The sequence below is a fragment of the Manis javanica genome, chromosome 6, assembly GCF_040802235.1.
Source record: "Manis javanica isolate MJ-LG chromosome 6, MJ_LKY, whole genome shotgun sequence".
NCBI lineage: Eukaryota > Metazoa > Chordata > Mammalia > Pholidota > Manidae > Manis > Manis javanica.
Window position 1 is genome coordinate 141,117,157 of NC_133161.1, and position 22,084 is coordinate 141,139,240.

Genomic DNA, 22,084 nt, shown 5'->3' on the forward strand with positions numbered 1-22,084 from the left:
TCACTTGTGTTCTCACCTGCCTGATATCACACAAGTTTCCTACCAAGTGGCAGGGGTTAACTGCAAGGCAGGCCTGATGAAGGAAGGGGTCACACTCCCTTACCGGTTTAGGGAACATTAAGGAAATAAAGCAAAGCTGGCTCCCAGTGGCCAAGGCTGAAAAAGGGAAATAGAAAATTGTCATTGGGATTCCCAATCCATCATATGCCCCTGCAGTAACAATAGTACTGATTAATAACAAAATAAAAAATTATCTTAGTATACTACCAGCCACTGTACTAACAAATACACACACACACAGCCTCTAAAAGGCTGAGGCTTGGAGTATTAGTTGAGGGTCAAAGGTACACACTACTGGTCAATAGTGATGCTGTAGTTTATACTCAGGTCTGACCCCAAAACTTCTTGTCCATTCCACTTCATCAGGCTGCCTCCCTCCCCAGATGTTGAGTGGATGGCTATGTGTAGGTGTAGGAGGGTGCCTGTGTGGGTGCACACACGCGCGCACAGGCACACACACACACACACACACACACACACACACACACACACACACACACACACACAGGTATGCCTTCAGGACTTGTCCTGACCACATCCAGAAAGGCCGGCAACACCTGGGATGATGAGCAGTAATGAATGATGCAATAAACACACACACCATGTATTTTGTAGTTCAATACTTGTTTCTTTTAATTCATACTGTACTTCCATGGCTCTAGCTACTTTACATTAAGATTTGGCTGGGAAGCCTTGTATGTTTCTAGGTACTAGCAGTAAGTTTTCAGACCTTGCGCACAGCGCCAGGCAAAGTACAGTTATAGATCCAAATACAGATGGCCAGACAACTCGACTGCAATCAACCTGTGTTCTTTCCCATGTATGGCCCAGTGCAGGTGTTGGGGGCTGCTCCCCCGCCTCCCCCCACTCCACCCCATGTCAGGATTATCCAGGGGCCACTAAGGCCTCTGACCCGTCCTTCCCCACCTTGGAGTCTAGGTTGAGTGGGGGAGAAAGCACCATGGGTTTGGGAAGATGATCTGGTCCATGCAGAGAGTGGTCTGGCTCTAGAGTGCAGGATAGAGAAATGTGGGGAGCCACACACTACTGTTGGCAAAAAGATTATGCAATCTCAGCATGAGGAACCCAAGCCCAGGGGCCAACTCCCCAGATACAGCCAGCTGTCTTGCCTGGAGCAGAGGCCACCATTTTGCTTCTGGAGTGTCTCACGGTGTTGAGAAGCCAAGAGGGCCAAGAGGCAGAGGTGACAATGTCCTTTACATCTTCGCATGTCAGGTGGATCGTCTGGCATCAGCCCCTCTTGGCAGGCAAGGTACTTCTCGCCAGCAGCCAAGGCTCCAGTCCAGGCTCCCAGGCCTGCTGAGGACCTCAGGTCACAACAGAAAACAATCGCCAAGACCCCTGAGCGGCCGCACAGAACACCAAAACGAGGAGCTGGCTGGGCCCATCACAGCCGTGGCTGGAGCAGGAGTGAGGTAACGAGGCTGGGCAGAGAGGTGGGAAGGGGCGCTCTCTACACCGTGTGCAAATTCCTGCTCCACATCGGGAAAGCAGGGGTGTTAAAAGGTGCCTTCCGGGAAAATGCTCCTCTCAGACCCAAAATGCATCTTCTGGAAGAAAACACAGAAGTGGAAGGGAGAGGGGCCAGCCTGCTGGATTTGGGGGGATGAGGATTGGGGAGGGCAAGTGGTGAATGGGGTGACTGTCCCACAGCCTAGAGGCAAGGGTGGGGCAGGAGAGAATCCGGAAGAGAGATTCTCCAGTTTCCTAGAGAAGCAGGCAGGTGAGTCGGGCATGTGGGGAGGGAGACCACAGCCTTGCCACCTGGGGAGAGAGAGAAGAGGGTGGCCCTCCCGCGCAGGGCCTGGGGAGGAAGGCCTGGCTCTGGCTGCCCTGCAGAGCTAAAGCAACAGCATAGCAAGCGCAGCCCAGAAAGGATCCTTCTGAGACCACAAACAGTCCAGAGAAATTCTTCCTCCAGTTCTTTTTGCAAGATTTCACCCCAGAGATGCTGCCTTCAAATGTATTCCACGCGGTCCAAGCCTGGGCTGGGGACACGGGCGTGGAGAGGCTCCACTTCTGTCGAAGCATTCCTCCTGAGGTTTCCTGATCCTTCCCCTTGAAATCCCAGGGTCCTAGTGAGCGTCAGCGCTCTGGCACCAGCCAAGGATCTGGGCCAAAGCTGCACACAGAATCCAAATGCCAGCAGGTTTGGGCTGAGCCAAAAGAGAAGAAGTGCTAGAACCAGGAATGCCTTTTCTTCACTGATTCTTCTCAAAAGGAGGAGGAAGGATGGGTGAAAGGCTTCTTCGCCTTCATCTAAGATGATGCCCTTTCTGCCACTACTTCCTTCTCTTAACTTAGAGGAAGTCCAAAGGCAGGTCCCCTCCCGAACGAAGACCAAGCCAGCGAGGGAAGAAACACCCTCCTAGGTTAACACTGAGCAATGCAGCCCCTCCTGCCTCCCTCCTTCTCCCCTCCTCTCACTGTGTCGCGGCCTCCCCAGCCCTTCTAGCCCATAGAGAAGAAGTTTAACTACCCTGCATTTCCCGGGACCCCAGGTCCTGCCCTGCCACTCATCTCTAACCTGGAAGGCTTGTTCTCCCCTGGCAGGGCCTCTTTTAAGCTTGAGAAAGCCCAGCCTTGCCCGCCTCCCAGACAAAGCCAAAGCTCGAACCCTCCCTCCCTGGCACCCGCTCGTCCCTGGAGTGGGCCTGAGAGGTCAAGCAGAAGCAGAGCAGCGAAGCCAGGTCTCCCTGTATCACTGTACTCCCAGCAAAGAACCCTCTTAATATCGACCCAGAGGTCCTACCAATGGGGCCTCTAATAACTGAATAGTTTAAATAAATAAGTAATCATGTATGGAATAACTTAGATCGTTTACTATCTTTGCTTTTCAAAAGTCTCTGGGAATGATTTTGGCTCCCGGCTACTCCAACAGGGACGTTTCCAGCACCCTGCACCCACCCCTCCTCGGGCTGCGGGCCCAGGAGCCTCGACCCTCACCAGGGTCTCCCGCTCCAAATCCTGAATCAGAATGAGCAGCGAGCGCTGGCCGGGGGCACATCCCCCCTTCACGAGGATGACCCTCAACTCCACTTCCTCACTGCACTTCTAGGGGAGGGATATGGATTCTGGCGGATCCCGTGGGGCCCTCCCACCCTACTGTCCTGGGGGATGGCCTAGGCATGGATCTTTCTGGCTTGTTATCCTGCCCTTAAAGCAATAACAAGGCCATATTCTCAGACCAAAAAGTCAAAAAGCTCTTTCATTGCCAGAATAGGATGCTCAGGCCATCCCAACAGAAGATGCCCTGCTCTCCTCCTGGGTGAGATGACCGATGAGCTCTCCCTTCCTTCTGCCCCCTGTCTCAAGAGGATCACTAGGAGACCAAGCCATAGGGGAGAGCTCTCCTTGCCAAACGGGTGCAGTGCTTTCCTGATCAAGAATCCCTGCGAGCTCTGTGAGGCTGGCAGGTTTCTTTTGGTCAATACAAGGAGAAACAGGGCACAAAGGATGGTAAGCATGCCCAGAAGGGTGCCACCGGGTCAAAGCCTGAGCAACTTGCTTTCCTAAACCAAGGTCGCCTTCCTACTCCTTAGGGATTTCATTCCTCTCTGGGGCCAGAGACCAGAGAAGGCGTTGCCCGCTCTGCCAGAACTCCCACTCCCATATCTGAGCGACAAGATTTGGAATGCTCCCATGGGGGCAGAATCCCGATCTGGCTCTCTACCGGCCAAATGAATGCACCGTTGCCAAATCTGTTCCCCCCAAGGGCTTAGGTCGCCTTCGACGTACAGTGTTTCCCAGACAGCTGTCCCCCTTGAGAGATGTGGGCCCGTCACTGAGAGTAGACGATGCTGGCAGCCAAGCAGATGCTGGATACTGGTGCCCACCACTCACACAGCAGTCTCTGGTTGGAACCTACAGCCTGTTCTTTGCTAGGGCATTCACCCTGAACCCTGGACATCCTAAGACACCCTGATTTGTCCTGACAGCTCAAAGTGAGGGAATTATAGCCACAGACCTGGCTTGCTTATAACCACTATAAGAGGTTTAACAAGATCAAAAATGCTCTGCCCTGGCTAATAGACAATGTGCTCTTAGGGCACAGAGAAAAAAATAGGGCTTTAGGCACTAAAAATGTGATGCTTCACCCAGATCCAGCCTGGGAGAAGACCAGAGAGAAGGAGGGTGGGAAAGGAAGAAATCCCCAGCCCTTATTGGGTCCCTGCCCTACACAGGTCAGAAGGAGGTGCGAGGGGTGATGGAGCAGGCTGACCTTTGGAACAGGGGTCCTCGGGGGGCCTGCAGCTACAGAGCCCGGCCCCACAGCGCAGGCCTCCGAGCTTCCCAACCGCCTTCTCCACCTGGCTTTTGGCGGATGGTCCACAGAAAGGGGGTGGCCTCGTGGGGTGGGGTTCAGAATGGGTGCCTGCCCTCAATGCTTTCTCGTTCACAAGAGAACACCTGGGGAAGCGTGGCGTAGGGAAGGAAAGATTCTCTTTTATTTTGGAAACAAATCAAAAGGGAATCGGAATGAAGCACCATAAGCAATGCCCCTTGAGACTTCTTTTTAAGACCTCAGGGTCTTCACAGGCATTAACTTTGGCTCAATAACACTTCCCTTCTCAGAGCCAAGAAGGCGAGCAAGGGAAAGGGTGTGGACGAGGGGATGGGGAGGAGGAGGGTCAGGGGAGGTCGGCGCTGAGAGGTGGTCCCTGCCCTCCTCTGCCCTTCCACCGGCCGGCACAGCGGGCGGCTCTGCTCCTTCTCCCTGGTACATAGGCATTATCTCTTTTTAAAATCTGTATAGAATATATATATATTTATATTCTGTATATATATATATATATTTATATGGTCTATGTACATGTATTGCACAGGCCTCCGGCGGCCGCCCCCGCCCCTGCCTTGTCAGTGATAGCGGCTCCTCTTCTCTTCGCTTTCTGGTGTGTGGTCCCGGGACCTGATGCCGTTCTGAAGGTTGATGAGGGAGTCCTTCATCTGTAAGACAGGGAGCCCGCCACAGCCCCGGGTGTGTGCCCTCCGTGGGCTTCTCCGTCCAGCAGTGCCCCCCACGCCAGCCAATGGCAGGGCCCTTACCACGCCAGGGAGCTAAAGAGAGCCGGGCTTCTAAGCAAGGGCGGCATTCACGGGATGCAGTCTCGGGCAGAAAGGGGAAGCCAGTCTAGCACAGGGAACCCCTGGGGTAAGGTTTGCCACGTGTCAGTGATCTGTGGATCTCGCACAAGCATTCAGCTGTCAGGAGGAGCCATGTGTGGCACTGCCACTCAACCTGGTTTTCGACTCAGCCAACTTAGCTCCCCACTGACTCTGAAGATCCTGTACTCCCTGCCTTTGTACCCTCTGCCACATCGTTCCACAGCCTGGCACCTCTTTTTTCTCTCGCCTATTCCAGCCCCACCCACTGCTAAGGTCCCGAACAAACCCAATCTCTCTGCTCACCACCACCTTCCTTCACCCGGCCTCTCATACACCCCGTGTACCCCTCGGGCTCTGAACGAGTCATCTTTAACTTTTGTTTCATGGCTGTTTGGCCTGTGATGAGTCTAAATTCTTCCCTTATACACCCTGGGAGCCAAGCAGACAAGGGCAGGCATCTGGTTGTACCCACCTCACTTAATTAACTTAACCTTAACTGAACTGCTTAACCTCCTTTAAGAAACAGACACAAACATTATTAGTCATGGCGTGGCATCTAAATGGGGCAGCTCCAGCAGTAAAGTCCTGAAAAGGCCAGTCATGCCACAACACATTTAAAACATTGTAAGTAATTAGCTGTGTTCCACCTCAGTACAGTTAACATTTCATAGGTAAATGGTTATGGATTTTGAGAACCTCTGGTCTCTCTGCCTCATTTCCCACTTTCTTCTGTTTCTTCTACATCCTCTACTTTAATGGGATAAGGGGGCCCACATTTTTTTTCTTTTAAAAGCTACTTTTAAAGGGAATAAAACAAAACCCTAACCTAATGCTCATGGAGTCGCATCTACCACACTGTGAATCTGACCTTCCCAAGTTCCAACCTACAGGGACCCCCTTGAAATAGAATTCTAGAGTTGGGAAGAGAACTGAGTCATCCAGTTCAACTCTTCAACTCCTGCTCACCCCGCTTAATTCCTAAATTCCTTATCCCACATCATCTCTCCACCTCTTGAGCCCTTTCAGAAATGGAATCTCAGTCCTTTACAGCAGCTGGCTCCAGTGCCTGGCGGCTTTCACCACAGCAGGCTGTTTTTATGCGATGACTCAAAAACCCACCTTCCTGTAATGTCTAGCCAGAGCCCATCCTCTAGAGCTTCCCAGTCTGTCCTGCCTGTTGGACCTCGACGTCTGCAGACAATCCTGTTCTCCTCCCCACAGCCTTCCCTTCTCCTGAGTGTATCTTCAACTCTATCAACCCGTTTTTGTACGTATAATAGGGCCTCTAAACTCCTCTCTGTGCCACTTATCCTCCTCCAGGTAAAAAAATTCCTCCTTAAATGTGGCTCGAAAGCTAAACAGCTATACATTAAACAGGATCCTGATAGCTGTGCCAAAATGCTCTCTCCTTAATTTAGAGCTAAGACCAAACTATGGAGGGGAAATAAAGTCTGATATTAATGAGCACCTCCCATGTGTCAGCAAACTCTGAAGCAATGAGTACAATTCCCATTTTGTCTGTGAAGAAATAGGATATCCCTAGCTTGGGGTCACAAAACCAGCTCGGGGCAAGGTTAGGATTGCAGCTCAGGTCTGGCTGACCACAGGACCTAAGGAACTCTTTAGGGACAGAACTGTAATGCAGAAGGACAAATCTGCAGTCTCCTATCCTTCTAATTGTCTTGCATAACAGAGGTAGGTGCCTGCTGTCTTGGCAACCACTTGGGAGCCTTTTGTAAGATGCTAAATTCTCCTTGGGGAAGGAAGCAGCTCCTTCCCCTGAAAAAAAAAAAATGGGCCTAATTATTGATTTTGCCCCAGGATGATATTCGTAAACAGAGGCAGCTAGTTTTCAGAAGGGACACAAGCAACTGTACCAGGAAGATGTTAGGAAAAGAAGACATGGTCCAGCCACCTTCCCAGCATTTCTGGTGCTGAAAGTGGTGTGTTTGTGTGATGCTCTGAGGGTGGCATACATCAAAAGGAACTAAAGACAAATCTAAAAAGGGAGTTCTCTCTTGAAATGCCTGTCAGGTGACTGTGGGTTACCAAGAAAAGAAAAAGAACTCCTCCCTCCTGAACTATAGCTTTCCTGCTGCTGACCCAGCGTGTGACTCCATTGCTATTATTTCCTTGTTTTACTTCCACAGCCCATTCCCAGATGGCTTTGAAGTTGGAACAACAGGTGGCCCAGGAGAAGCATGCAGAGGCGAATGAGGCCTGGCAGGTGCTGGTGGAGATGGAGCTCCTTTGCCGAGCACAGAGAAGGAATTCCATGTCCTCGTGACTAGGGCAGGGAGGGCAGGGAGGGCAGCTCACCTGGTCAAGGAGCATCACCGAAGATTTGATGATCTCCCGCCACTTTTGGAGCTCGGTGTCGTGGTACTTTTGCTGGGACTCTAGGAGCTGGGCCCACTCTGTTTGAGACTGGGGTAACCTGTGGGGTAGAAGAAGGGCCACCCCAGCAGCTGGAGTTATGCTCAGTAGCTTGTTCTGTGCTCCCAGACCCCTAAGGGACAAAGAGTCACATCAGAGCACTTCACCCTCTGCTCACTGTGCCTGGTCCCCTCGTGCCCAAACCAGAAGCCAACTAAAACAACAAGGACAGTTTCCAGACCTCGCCTGTGGACTCACCCCGAAGGGTTATCCCTGGCCCAAGGCAGCGGGGGAGTCCCAAGGAGACTGGGAGGCAGGAACCAGGGCGCAGACCTGGGTGGCGTGGAGGGCGTGGCGAGGGGAAGAGGCCAGGATTACCTTTCCTGGAGCCGCAGACCCTGCCAGGCGGTGAGGGTCTGGGTGGTGTATTCCAGCATCCAGAGCTTATAGAAGAGCATCATGTTAAGGATGACCAGCAGCACCAGACTAGGAAGGAGACAAGGAGGGAAAGCGACAGCAGTGAGATGTGCTCTGAGAAGGCCTGTTCCCTCCCAAGTGGGGCATCCGCCTTCTCAGGGGCTGCTGCTGTCTATGACCGCCAGGTCCCCTGAAGCACTGCAGTGAGTGCACAGGTGAGCCGGGGCAGGGGCGGGTGGCTGGGGGGTGGGAGGTGGGGGCAGCAATGGGCCGGGAGAGAGACAGAGAGAAGCACTCTAGTGCAGAGCAGCCCAGACACAGCAGGAGAGCGATGGAGAGGTTGGGGGGTGAAGGCGCTGGCAGGAGAGACGCACAAGTCACAAGTGACCCAGAACCCGGGGTCTGCAGTAAGAGGAGAGATGAGGGGGTAAAAGAGGCCATGACAGAGCCAGTACCTGAAACAGATCCTAATGGGAGCAAGGAAAAAAATGAGGAGGAGGAGGAGGTTAGAAAGGCCTGGTGTGGGAGGGCAGAGCCACACTCCAGTCAAGCCAGCATCGGTGAGAATGAAATACTCCAGCAAAGACACAGGGTGAGGGGACCCCGCAGGGAAGGAGCAAGAGCCAGCAGCTGCCAACAGACTCCTAGTATGTCAAGGAGGATGAAAAACCATGCTATGTCCCCCGATCAACCCAACTTCAGGACACAACCAAGTGGTGAAACGGTGGGAGGGACCCCATGGGATCTGGGCTCTGCCCCACCTGCCTTACAGATGCTACAACTGCCCTAGTGCTCCAGGCCCCACGGGGGGTCCCAGAGCTTCCCAGAGTCCGTGCTGGGACTCGGCGGAGACAGGGAGGTGACAGGGCCAATCCAGGATGGGAGCAGAGAGCCTGGGGGGACTGGGAAAAATCTCCTCTCTCCTCAGTGGCTGCTACAGATCATGAAATGGAGAGAAGACCCAGTAAAAAGGATCCAGAGACACACAGAACTGGGTACAAATCCTGGCTGTTTCTTCACTTTCTTAAAGTTTATAAACTTTTGATGAAGCTTCCTGGCTTCTCCAAAACCCAGCTTCCTGAACAGGGACAGTCTAACTCCCACTCTGCTGGTCTTTTTATTGGAATGAAGGAATGTATCCAAAGCGCCCTCCACCTAGGAGGCCCTGCCCAGCAGGAGGCACAGGCACACACAGGGACATGCATGGGAAAAAGAAGGACAACAAAATGGAAAGATAAAAAGATGAAAGAAAGACCAAGGAAGACAATCTTATATTATGCCTTCAGCCTTTCTGTGTGTGCGTGCACACGCCATGTGTGTGATACCGTGTGTCTCACCTGTCCTTCCAGCACTATGAAATGTAGTCTTGCTTAAACTGGCAGCTGCAAATCCCTGGGGCTACTATCTGCCTGTGTTCTGGGGGCTCTCTCAGTTCTCTGCGACAACTTCTGAACTCTGTGTTGAATTCAGTGCCCCTGTCTCTAGTGGTATGAGCACACAGATCATCTGAATGTGTGCTGCACACAATCTAAGCACCTGTGCTTACAATCCTGCCTGTGCTCAGTGAAGGTCAAAGGGACTCTGCAGTGTGCTGAGTCTAAACAGAGAAAAGAGGCGGGTGGGCTGGGCTGCCAGTGCAGGTTTGCAGGGGGTAGCTGGGGTCTGCCAAACACTGTAGTCTGTGTGTGCCCGTCCACACGTGCACACTGCCAGCAGGCTCACTGCCGGGGCCTCCTAGTATTGAATGACGAGGTCTGATGATCCTAAACTAATGAAGCCCCAATGTTAGTAAAGGCCACGGTGAACAGGCCTTTTCTACTTAAGTCAACATGCACAAGGAGCTTAAACACAGAATTAACCCGAGGGTAGAGTTTTCTATTTACCAAACCCAACTGCAGATTTAAAAGAATACAAATCACCTTAAATTGCTGCTGCTGAACGTGCATTTTACTGGTTTTACGGTTGTCTTCATATTTAATTTTGTAGAAGTGCCTTGGCTTCTTATGTCAAGGTCAGAAGAATCTTACATCTGCTGTGTTAGGTGTTCAAGGACAGTCAGTGAGAGGGTCCTCCGCACATCCCTCGTGGGCTCCCTCCTGTCAGAGGCCCCCAGGGCTTGTCTTCAGCCCCTTGCTTCTCACACTCTATACTGATAATCAAACCAGCACCTGCAACCTAAACGTGTCTCCTGAGCTCCAGGTCCGCATCACCAGGACCTGTCTGTCCTCCACCTGGATTACCTAAGGTGCTCAGATGCACCTCCAACTGCCAGGGTCCCCACCGACGACTTTTCACTAACTTCCAGATGGTTAATGATACAACCATCTATGGACACTCGGATCAGGAGTTCATCTTCCTTCACTGCATAACCAGATGGTTAGCGAGTCCTTAGATTCTAGGATCTCCCAGCCCTGGAGCCTCATCTCGGTCTAACAGTCACTCACACCTGGATCACTGCAATTCCCTGGCCTGCCTGCCTCCAGCCCTTTCTTCTCTAGTCCATTTGCTATATTGCTGTCAGTTATTATTATTTTTTAATGCAAATCCAACCACGTCACTGGGGCTTCCTTCAGCGTTTCCTAAAAATCCTTTAGGGGAGGTGTACAAGCCTGAAGGGGTGAGGTGGGGCTGTCACAGAAGCGGGACTGAATGCAGGACAGTCTAGTGCTGGCGTACAGCTGGGAGAGCCGCATCTGGGCAGCTCCTGTGGCCCCCACTGGTGCCCCCACATTCTCGCAGCACCGGACCATCGCAAGGACTGGAGGGGGTGCTGGGCAGTGGGCCGAACCCAGCATTAGAGCTGTCTGCACTTTGCCCGAGCTGCTCCTGCTCACAGTGGCTTAAGGAAGCCCCGACAGGCTCACACTTCACATGGCTGTGTTCTCTTCCATGGCAGACCATTTCTTTAACTCCCTTCCTTTTTCCCTAGCCCAGCATCTTTCTGTGAAAGTCACAGAGCCTACCCCTTTGTAGTGTTATGGCAATTATTAGAAATCATTTACATTAAAATAAGCATATACTCCTCCAGGACTGCAGTCATTGATTTTGTCTGACTACCCTGCCAAAGCCTGGGCCCGCGGAGGCCTGGTCCTCGTGCCTGGCACAGAGCTGACCCCCAAATCATCACTCATAGATGACCGCATGGGCTGCTAGCATGCGCTGTAGCATCTGTGTTAGCATTTACCAAACTGTGTAGTGGCCTTCCCCACTTAAAACTGAATTCCTGAAGGGCATGGATGCTGCATACAGCATTTTCTTCTAATCCTGAAGGCCTAGCATGCATACAGTAAATGCTGAATAAAAGAGAGAACAAGAAGCAGGGGCAAGGGATGGCAGTGATCCGGACAGAGAAGGCGGGAGGACAAAACACAAAAACCCAGGGCAACAGTCAGGGTGCTCAGGGGCTGAAGACAGCAGGGAGGAGGCAGGGGCTGCAAAGGGTGGGGAAAAGAAGAACCTGGAGTGCCTTACACACAGCTGATAACCAGCAGCAGCTTGGACACACTCTGCAGGTGGAAACCATTGGGGGTGTCCTCGGGGATGTGCCGCGTCTGCGTGGAACCTGCGGGGAGAATAGAGAGGCCATCACCCCCCTGCACTGACATGACCCTGGTCATGCACAGAACTTCAGGGCATGGCAGAGAGCTGCCCGTGCTGATGCCCTGGTATGCGAGATGGACCTGGCCCTCCACAAGTAGAAGGTCTGGCTCCTCAAGGGCAAGGGCACAGGTTGTGTCAGGCAGGGTGGACTTTAAAGTCACCGAAAAATGAGAAAGTCAACAGACCTCTGTAGCTGGGACATACAGATGCAGGACAAAGTGGAGGGAGACAGCACTGGGCTGGGACTGGAGACAGCTTTCCACTCTGGCCTTCCCTTAACTGGCTGCATGATGCTGAGCAAGTCACGTAACTTCTCTGAGAGTCAGTTTATTCAAATGCAGTGCTAGTGAGAAATGCTCTAAGTAAAACACATAACATGGGAGTCTGGTTGAAGCCTGGAGTGACAAGAGGGCTGGCACACTCCTCTTCTGCCTCCTCCCCTGCCCCCATGCAGGGGCATGCAGACGTCTTCTAGCTACATGTTTCCATAACTGAGCAAAGCCACAGGGTAGTGAGTGGCTAGTTGGGAAAAGGGAGACACAACAAAGAAGGCCACTGTCTGGCAGGCAGGGCAGGTGTCTGGTGGGCCGGTGAGGGCCAAGTCAGGGCGGGGCTGCCATGGGTTCCCTGATCTCTGTGTTATAAGGTAACCTCTGAGGTCTGAGCTTCCACTATAGGCAAAGACCCAAAGGCAACTTTTGCTCAGCAGTGCACACATACAGATTAGCAGGGACTAAGAGACTCATAGGCAAAGGGAAACAGAGCATCTGGAGCGTCAGATTTAATGAGCTATGCACACATTAATACACAATCTCTACCCACCATGCAAAGTGAGTGTGCACGTGTGCAGCACAGGCCTGCAGCTTCAGCCCACAGCCCCGGGCCACCCCGCCCATCCCCGCCGGGCACACACCTGCCACGTGCTTGATCCGGTGGCCCACATCTTCATCAGTGGGCGTGGTGACAGGGCTCATCACCCCCTCCAGGTGAGGCACCCGCAGGTGGGCGTGGGGGCGTTTCCTCCTCCGCACCGTTGGGGGCTTGCTGGCCTTCTCTTTGGGAGACTGTCTGTGCATCTCAGCTAGGTAGCTGCTCTCCGTTTTGGTCAGCTCACTCTCTGCCAGAGACCAGAGGCCTCAGGAGAGGTCGTCCGCCCAAACCTCCAACCCCACACACACTGGCCTCCAGAGGAGACTCCATCTACGCCTAGCTGAGCCCTCTCAAGTACTCTGGAACCCGGCCTGGGAGGGAGGGGCCCCCCAGGGACACCCTGAGCCTCAGGAAGTACTGCCAGGACACAGCCCAAAGCCACCCTCTGGGTCCACCAGCACTGAGTAGAGACATAGGTTCCCGATGTCATGTACACGACTTGGGGCATATCCCACTTTCTAATGGATGCATTCACAGGCCATTTCCTTTCCATGACAGAATCACCACCAGTGTGATTAGATCTGAGGCTCATTATTTTCTTCCACAGGCGGTCAAGGATCCCTTCATGATCTCATAAAAGTTACAGGTACCACCTCTTGAAAAATGCACATGTTCACACACATGTCAGATTTTGTACCTCTGTCTGGGGCAGACTTGAGGACCCCACACACCCCTTCACTGTCTCAGTGTGCCCACCATTCTCCAGTTGTCCCTCCCCTGGGCGGGGACAGCATGCAGGCCACCCCACACAGCACCCACCTAAATGGCGGAAGTAGTCGTCCAGCCCACTCCAGAAGTTCTTCTCGATGAAGGTTTTCACTAACCCCCAGGGCTGTTTTCGGTAGCGCAGCTCTGTGGAGACCCTGAGGAACAAGCCAGAAACAGGATCAGCCATTTCCTGGGCAGCCTCCTCTCCTCTGCTGGGAAAAGGGGAGTTCAGGTTTGAGGCCCACACAGCTTCAAATCCATGCCACATTTTACAAAGTAAAAGGTCCTTTCACATCCAGCATGCCATCTGATCTCCCTGGTGGCCGTGGAGCTAGGATTCATCCTCATTTTATAGGTGAGAAATGGAGCTTTAGAAACTGGGCAGACCTAAGGCTAACAAGGGCTCCCGACTCCAAGCCAGAGTTCTTTGGTGACGCCACACTGCCTCGTCCCAAGAGGGTCCCAGATGGTGCCAAACAGCCTTCCAGCCAGCCATGTCCACCTGCAGACGTATCACCTGCCCCTCCACTGTGCCCAACACATTGCCAGCTCTTGATTTTCCCAAGTATTCTCTCTCCCAATGATGAGTCTCTCTGCTGCCTGTGTCCGGTGCAGTACCGGGTCCACCCTCCCCTACACTCTCCGCCTCAGCTCTGCTCTCACCGCCCTCACTCCTCCACCACGGCCCCGTGTGAGTACACTGCATCTGTAGCCACCTCACCGCCTACCCGGCTGCCCCCGGGACCGAGGGCGGGCACGTCCCGTGAACGTTGAACTGAGGTTAGTCAGCTGCCTGTGTGTGAACCAGACAGAAAGGACATCCCAGCTTCTAAGGAAGCTCGAAGTGAGAGACCTAGATACTGGAGGGAAGGGGCCAGGGGACAGAGGGGAGAAGAGAGGAGGAAGGAGGGCAAGGGAGGAAGAAGGAAGGGATGGGGACGAGGGGCAGGTCCTCGGGGAGCAGTAGAGAACCAAAGAAAAAACTTTCTTTTTGGAGAAGATGAGAAAGGTGCAGGCCCCTTCCGAGGTGTGGGCATTTTGACCTTCCCGATTCCTGGGAGAGCTCTCTGTGCCTTCCACTCAGCCCCTATTTTCTTTGAACTACCCAAGTGAATTTCTGCTCCATACAGCCAGAAGCACTTGGTCTGAGATACAGAATCTGATTATTTTCCGATGGGTGTGTGTCTTGACTTTTCACTTGGTCTGCAAGCTTCTTAAAATGTCAGGATCTAAATTTCTTCCTTTCTTGAATGGCCACCACAGTGCCTAGGACAGGACTCTACCCACTAACAACATTCTAGCGCTCCATCCAAACAACAGCTCCTGGACTCTGATGTGTGCAGGACCCACGTAGCGAGTGGAACGAGATTCCTGATCAATCACCAGGAGACGAATGGTAAATAGCAGGACACGTGGCACAGTGCCAAGGGCACAGGATTGCACTGCTAGGACCCAGTTTCAGCACTTAGAAGGGATATGACTCTTGGCAGAGTTGTTTAACATACATGGCTTTAAGTTTTCCTATCTGAGAATGGAGGATGAATCCATCTCCTTGGGTCGCTTAAAAATTCCAGTTCATGTAGCTATGTAGTAAAGCACCTATGTAGTACTTTATAAACTACAGACACTAAATAGCACTAGTTATAAAGGTTTTGCTAAAGAGACGTGCAGAGTGGTAAAGCAGACACATCGGGGAGAGAATAATGAACCCTGTCAGGACGGGGGAGGTGAGGGTTCAGAAAGAAGGCAGAATGCAGAGCACGTGGGCAGGCCAATCCACCCAGTCTCCCTCTCCTCGGCAGCCAAGGGGTATTCTTGGTGAAAGGGCACCAGGAGCGTCCTTGGAACCCATGCACGCCCTGCACCCCGCACCTGAGTCGACTCTTGTTCCGAGCCACGCGGGTGAGCGTGTAGCGGTTGATGGTGTAGAAATAGTCGTGGTACGGCACGTCGTGGGTGAGGACCTCGGCGTCGATCACGTAGCATTCGCTCTCCTGGCTCGCCTTGTACATGGTCTGAGGGGGGAATGGCCTGTCAGACAGACTGAAGAGAAGCATGATGGGGAAAGCACCTGCTGCTCCAGGCTCCCCCACCCCCACCCAGCTTCCAGACGGAGGGCCCAGGGCCGCAGGAAACGGTGGCATCCAAGCACGGAAGATGCCCCTGTTCGGGGACTGAACTACACCTGCACCCAGAGACTCTCCCCGCGTGTGGCCAGAGCCCTGCATGCGGAGCGCAGCCCTCCCACCCCCCTCACCTGGGTCTCCCTGACGGTGGCCGTTTTGGGAGCCAGAGGGTGGGTCAGGGTGATGGTGTAAAGAATCACTCGGCTCTGGTTCCCGTTCTCTTCCTTTTTCCACGGGTGGAAGATGATATCTGAGGGCAGAGGAGAGCTGTGGGGTGAGGGAGGGAGGGAGGCTCGCTCTCCCCACCTCTGGAGCTCCCCTCCGGGTGAGCTTCTCTTGACTGTACTGACAGCCCCAAAAGGAAGCCAATGGGAGCCCGAGGGCCAGGAGAGAGGGGCGGGAGGAGGGGAGTCCAAGCAGAAAGAGGTTATTGTGGCACTGCCAAAATTCTACACAGGGCTCCAGAATGCCGATTGTCCCTGGGGCTGGGGCAGGAGGTCCTGGGGCCACCTACGGGGGTGCTGGCAACACTGGAGTTACTGTGACAAGGGCCTGGGATCCCTGGGATCCCTGGGAACAAGTCTTCTCCTCAAAGGCGTGACCTCCGCATGCCCTCTCCTTCAGGCACAGGGGTTGACTGAGGCCCCCGTGCTCCTTCACAGGCTGGGATGCTCAGCAGCTCTGCTAGGCCAGAGCCCCAGGCCCTGCTGTGGGGCAGAACAGGGGCAGGGGGCCACACGGGAGCACAGCGGTGCAGGGTATAAACACGGCACCTTAAACTTGAATCTCAGATCAGCCTCTTCTTAGCTGCATTACCTTGGGCAAGGAATGTCAAAGTTCCTGGTTCTTTATCATTACTGTGAGGATCACGAAACTTGCACACAGGCAGATGAGGAATAAATGAGATAATGGAATGCACGTGGCATACAGTGGGCACCTACAGGAAGCAGTGGGAGTGACTGCTATTCCGTACTAGATGGTGAGCCCTGTGAGGCCGTGCTGGCTGGCGCACGTCAGGGCCCAGCACTTTACAGTGGGCCAGCGTAAAGCTGCAGCGTTGGGGAAGGATAGCAGGCGGGGCCCGAGCAGAGCTTGGGAACAGTCTAAGGCCAGAAACAGGGCGCCCCGGCCACCAGGGGGACCTGGAAAGGGAGAGCACATGGGAAGAGAAGAAGGGTGGCAGAGACAGAAGGAAGGGAAGGTGCCAGCCCCAGGGAGAACTGACCCGAGAAGCGTCTCTGCTCCATGAAGTCCCGCTGGAAGGGCGAGTCAGTGAACAGGAGGTCATAGAGCTTGTCCACGCTGAAGTTGAAGACTTCATTCATGTACTGCCGGCCGCTCAGGTCCTCGTAGAAGGCCTGCACCTCGCCTGGAGGGTGAGGAAGTCGTGAAGGCTTTGAGGCAGGTGACCCAAGGGGCATCCCCCAGAGCACCGAGGTTTCTGTGACTAATGTGGGAATGGCCACCAAAGGTCAAGGGAGGCCGCGGGGTGGGACGTCTGGGCCCCTGGACCCTGTGGTTTGTGACTTGGCATCAGTGTCCTCCTTTCACGGGCACACACACTATTTACTCTGGATGGCTCTCTATGGATTCATCTGTAAGAGTCTGGGAATGCACTATTCGCTTTTCCACTTTTAAGCCTTCCTAATTAAGGTGATCTTAGACTAAAATGTAAACAAATGACTTCTTTCTGAGCTTTCCTGAACCCAAAGGATCAGTTATCAAAAGTCTGTAAGTTCACCACAATGGACAACAAACAGCACTGCAACCCATGGTGTGTTCAAGGGACACTGACTCATCTGGAACAGTCTGTTTCTGTGAAAGCTTCTAAGGAGGCTGATCTGCAAGGCCACAGTGTAACTATATAAGGTCTGCTCTCTTTCCATGACGCAGCCTATATCCCCCATTATTTCAATAACTTTTAATTTCTGAAGTTTCTGTCTGCTATAGGACAATGTGCATGAAGGTACAGGTGAGCTACTCAAGCCCCAGCATTCCTCTCAAGCCCTCGGCACCCCACAGTCTCTGATTCCTGCACCCACAGGGGCTGGTATGTCACCTCAAGCAGGATGCAGATATTTCTGGAACCCCTATGACTCTGAGAAGGCCAGAGAGGGACACAGGAGCATCCTACAGGGCCAGTGCCTATGACAGGCAGTACTGCGTGCGCACAGCCAGGGAGAGAGTCACTTCTTAGTTTACGGGAATAGCACCCCTGGTGTCACGCAGTCATCTGCACTGGCCCTGCATCCTAGATGGGAGCGGGGAACCCAAACGAAGGAGAAAACCCTATAGGGACCCAGAGGAGGGACTGTCCTCAGATGGATAAATGAGCATCACCTGCATATACTCACTAGTTATCACCTCCCACCAATTCAGTGGAGGTAAACCATCAATCAGTTTCATGAACACTGAGAATTTGGTTTCTCTTCCTGGAACATGAGAAGCAGTGTGTTCTCTGGGTGAAGTCCTAGAAGCTAACCCCATGCAGGTGAGAAGTAAGAAGCTATCTTAGAAATGCTAGAATCTAGCATCTGTCTAACCCAGCAGGACCTTTTCTTCTACTGGGCTTACAGACCCTACGCTGGGGCACTAGAGCAAGTTTCCACTAACATCATATTATTTCCAGGGAGCAGCTGGCTGTCACTTTCTTTGTGGCATACAAACATGACCTTGCCTTGCAGCCCTGTGAGGGACAGAGCTGTAAGGCCAGCCAGCGTCAGCAGGGGATGCATTTACTGACAAGACTGGATGGCAGGACATGGCATTATCTGCTGAACAAAGAAAGATGAATGTGGAATGAGGAGGCTCCTGCACTGGGTACCTGAAGAAAGGAAAGTATCCTATCATAAATGTGCCTTTTTCTAAACAAAGCTGTGTCCCAGCCCCCTTTCCACCAGGGACCCACAGACTGACTCTAGCCATATAGGGACCTCCTTTTATCCCTCCTAAAGGAGAGGGGAAGAGCTGCTCTGCCACCCATTTTCAAACACTCACCTTCATCATGGGTGTCGGAAGAGTCACTGAGCTCGGTGGGGATGTCCTCATTGTCATTGAAGTCCAGGGAAGGGGAGTTCACGGGCGCAATGATCTCAATCTTTTCCCCGATGATGTTGTCAATGGCGAGCTCCTTCTCCAGGGACCCATCGCCCTCCAGTACCTCCTCCTCCAGGGGAAGGCCATCAAACTGTGGTGGAGACAGAGCAGTCACCCAACAGGCGCAACCTGCTCCGCGTCTACTCTCCCGAGGGAGATTAGGGACCCGGCCCCAGAGGCCCCCCGACATTCGCAACACAGCTGCTCTGAAGCTGAGCTGCAGTTGTGCTCTGGGGGTCTTGCCCAGCTCCACCACGGAAGATGACAGAGCGTGGTACAGGGTGCCACCTTTTCCTGCTCGCCACTAAATAACACACCGAGCCCAGGCTGGCAATCAGCTCCTCTGGCCACGGCTCTGGAGCCACACTCCACAGCACCACAACAATGCGCGCCTGCCTCTCACTAGAAGCTCAAAAGGCTTCATAAGCAGCTTTTGATTCATTCTCCCATTAGCCCTGGAAGGGAACACATATAATTCTTTACATTTTAAAGATAACTTCAGAGACAGAAAACAGAGACTAGGCATCATAAAAATGATGATTTCATTCAACGGCCCAGGGATCTGACCTCTAAGCCACCGGAATACAAGGCTCCCTTTTCTGGGAATCCTTTCTGAGGAAGCGTACCCATCTTCTGTCTGCCAGCTGACATTCCTCCTTCATCAAGCTTCTATTCCCTCTGTGACTGGGCCCCAGAGGACAAAGGTCCCCCTTTCACACTTTTGATCTATCTCTCAAAAAGTCTAGCACAGTGGGACATAAAATCAGAGTGTGTATACTAAGAACTCAAAAACTATTTATTGAGTGAATGAATAAACAGACAACAGTTCTATAGCCCTACATGCATGCACACCTTTGACTTCAGATCCAGGCAGTGAAAAAAAAGGCCTAGAATAGTGCTCCCCGAGAGGGGCCGATCTGCGACAGCCCACCGAGAGCAAAGCTCACACAGTGGGCTTCGAACAGTTTTCATCTGCTGAGAAGTCAAGCAAAACCTTGTACCTGAACTAACCCGGCTCTGGACCCCTGGGGCCAGACCGTCGGATGGCACAGAGCCCCGTGTGCTCTGGGACGCCCCCCTGAATACACGGACCGCAGCGTGGCCCATGCGCCCTCTCCCTGCTGCCAGGTGGGGGCCTGCGCAGCTGGAAGGCAATGGCTTCCCGCGCGTACCGAGACGGGGGCCTCGCTGCTCCCTGTGGACGTCAGGGTGCTGTTGGTGATGGACTTCGTGGGCAGCTGTGGGCTGGCGTCCGGCTTGGTCTCTACGCTGCTTTTGGATGAGCTGTCGTTCACTTCATTCTCTTCGACGGGGATCTCCTCGCAGTAGCTGAGGAGGACGCCATGAGTCCGTGTCAGTCTCGGGGGCCAAGACCCCCTCAGACCTCTCCACCCATCCCAAAAGACAGGCGTTCCCGCTGCTTCGCTCTGCAGGTGACCTTCCTCTGCAACCCCTCGGCCCCCACACTGCTCTCCTGAAACCTCCTTCCCACCTTATGCCCCCCACACCCATGCAAAACTTCCGGCTCCAAACTCATGCTTTCTAGGCACCCTCCTTAGATTTATCCCCACCCTAAATTTGACTGTTATTTGCCTTAAATTTTTTTTTTGTCCCATCAGCATCCCAGCCTGATCACTTGAATCTAGTGTCTGATCTCTGAGCACACATTTTATTTCCCACATGGTGACTCGGACCCCGGACTCTGGGGAGAAGTGCCCTTCAGTGGCACCACCCCGATTTCGCATCCTAACTAGTGGCCTTCTCCCAGTTGTGCACCTGAGGGGTAATCCCCCTTGAGATAAAGGTGGGTGCCCTTCCAGGGACACTTTGGGATGCCGCTGTAGCCTCTCCCAAGGGAGAAACCACCATTGTCAACATCTCACTTATACCTTACACATCACCTCATCTGGGTGTGTGACAGCTCTGAGTAAATCACTGCATACATTTTAAATATAATCGAGCAGATATTCACAGAGGTTAAGTGATGCCACGATTAAGTGTCAGAAATCATACCTGAGCCCAGGTCTGCACACTACCCACTCAATACCTTCCATCTCTCTGTGCTTCTCACTCGACCCCCAAGCCTCCACCTACCTTCCAGCCCCAAGCATGTTGTGTCACTTTGCAGTCCCAGCTTTCTTAATCTACTGATGGCATGTGACACAGTGACACTCCCCTCTCCTTAAAAGGTGCCTCCCTTGGCTTCTAGGAGATGTAGGTCTCCTAGTGTTCCTCCCATGTCCCTGGATGTTGTCTCATGATTTCTGCTGCTCCTTCCAAGGCTCTGTCCCTGAACCTCTGATTCATTCAGTCACTTGGTGGTTTTGGCCAAACTTCTGACAGTCTACTAATAGCCCCCAAGTTTAAGTCCCTAGCCCAGACTTCCCCAGTGAACTCCATACTCACACACACCGATGCCCATGTGACATCTCCGCTTGGCTAACAGTCATCTCAAACTCAACTTGCTTAAAACCAAGCTTCTGATCTTCCCCCCAGATCTGCTCTGCCTATAGTATTGTCTATATCAGTTCAGAATAATTCTACCCTTGGCGTTGGGAAACCCAAGAAAACTTTAAAGCCACCTTGGATTCCTTTCTGATCCATCAGCAAATCCTTTAAAATACGTCTTGTTCTACCTTCAAAATATATCTAAAAAGTAACCTGTTGCTGCCATTTTGACTGCTGCCCTGTTGTCCAAACCACCATCCGTCTCTCATCTAAAAGACCTGAATTATTCAACAGCCTCTGAGCCAGTCTGCCCTTGCACCCCTTTAGTCTATTTTCAACCCAGGAGCCAGGGTTGTCCTGTTAAAATGTTAAATCCAAACTTACCCATTATCTGTTCAAAGCCTTCCCATGGTTTCTCATCATGACTGAGTAAAAGCCAGTCATCACTTTGGCTGAAAGACCTTCAGACTCTGGTCCCGGCCTCCATGACCTCACCCCTTTTCACTTACCTTTTGTTCATTCCACCCAGCCATGCGCTCTCTGTTCCCTCCACCCGGGAGGGTCTCCCCACAGGCACCTTCTGGTTCACTCCCTCCCTCCTCTTGGGCCTTGCTTAGATGTCATCCGCACCCCTCCTGGAGAGGCTCCCTGGACAGCCCTCCCTCTGCCCTGCTCACCCCATCGTATTAAAGTCGTCATCAGGGGGCACGTAGTCCTCGTCATCACTGGTCAGGCCCAACTCGTTCCCATAGCACTGGTGAACGAAGTGCCAGAGCTCCTTGGGGCACAGGGGCTGTGGAGAAAACACAGGGACCCTCACCCTTCCTGCCTTGGGACGCCACTCCACACAAGGCACGGAGCTGAGCTGGCCTCCCTCGAGAGTAGGAGAAGCCAGGCTCTGCTCTCCCTAGAGAACTAAAAGGACACCAATGCCTCTCCTTCTCTCCTCTTGGGATCTCAGCAAGACATCAATCTTCAGCAGAAGAAAATGGCTTTTAGCAAAGCCGGGAACTCGGTCTGGTGCCCCAACTCAGGTTTACAAAATGGGACCAACTGGCCCCTGGAGGGCGGTGACTGTCCACCTTTCACCCCTACAGATGAGGTCCAGCATTAAGCAGCATAAACTGCTGTTACTCTGGGGCCAATAGGATCACAGAACTTCCAAGACTCAGACAAGCACTGAGGCCCTTGAGCCA

General features: G+C 52.9%; 1 protein-coding gene across 19 annotated transcripts in view; it reads right to left on the bottom strand.

The window, feature by feature from the left end:
• Positions 1-22,084, bottom strand: part of GRAMD1B (GRAM domain containing 1B) — a 194,198-nt gene that overhangs the window by 20,749 nt on the left and 151,365 nt on the right. For 15 of the 19 annotated variants that reach the window (XM_073239571.1, XM_073239567.1, XM_073239568.1 and 12 more), the window contains 11 exons: positions 21,566-21,681; positions 19,613-19,769; positions 18,342-18,531; positions 16,570-16,713; positions 15,476-15,594; positions 15,091-15,233; positions 13,270-13,373; positions 12,494-12,697; positions 11,452-11,542; positions 7,942-8,049; positions 7,507-7,624 (listed from right to left, as the gene is read on the bottom strand). In XM_073239571.1, the coding sequence (XP_073095672.1) occupies positions 7,507-7,624; positions 7,942-8,049; positions 11,452-11,542; positions 12,494-12,697; positions 13,270-13,373; positions 15,091-15,233; positions 15,476-15,594; positions 16,570-16,713; positions 18,342-18,531; positions 19,613-19,769; positions 21,566-21,681 (1,494 nt within the window). Of the gene's footprint in view, positions 1-667; positions 5,029-7,506; positions 7,625-7,941; positions 8,050-11,451; positions 11,543-12,493; positions 12,698-13,269; positions 13,374-15,090; positions 15,234-15,475; positions 15,595-16,569; positions 16,714-18,341; positions 18,532-19,612; positions 19,770-21,565; positions 21,682-22,084 lie in introns of those variants that run through there. The other 4 variants (XM_073239573.1, XM_073239572.1, XM_073239584.1 and 1 more) reach the window with 2 other exon arrangements.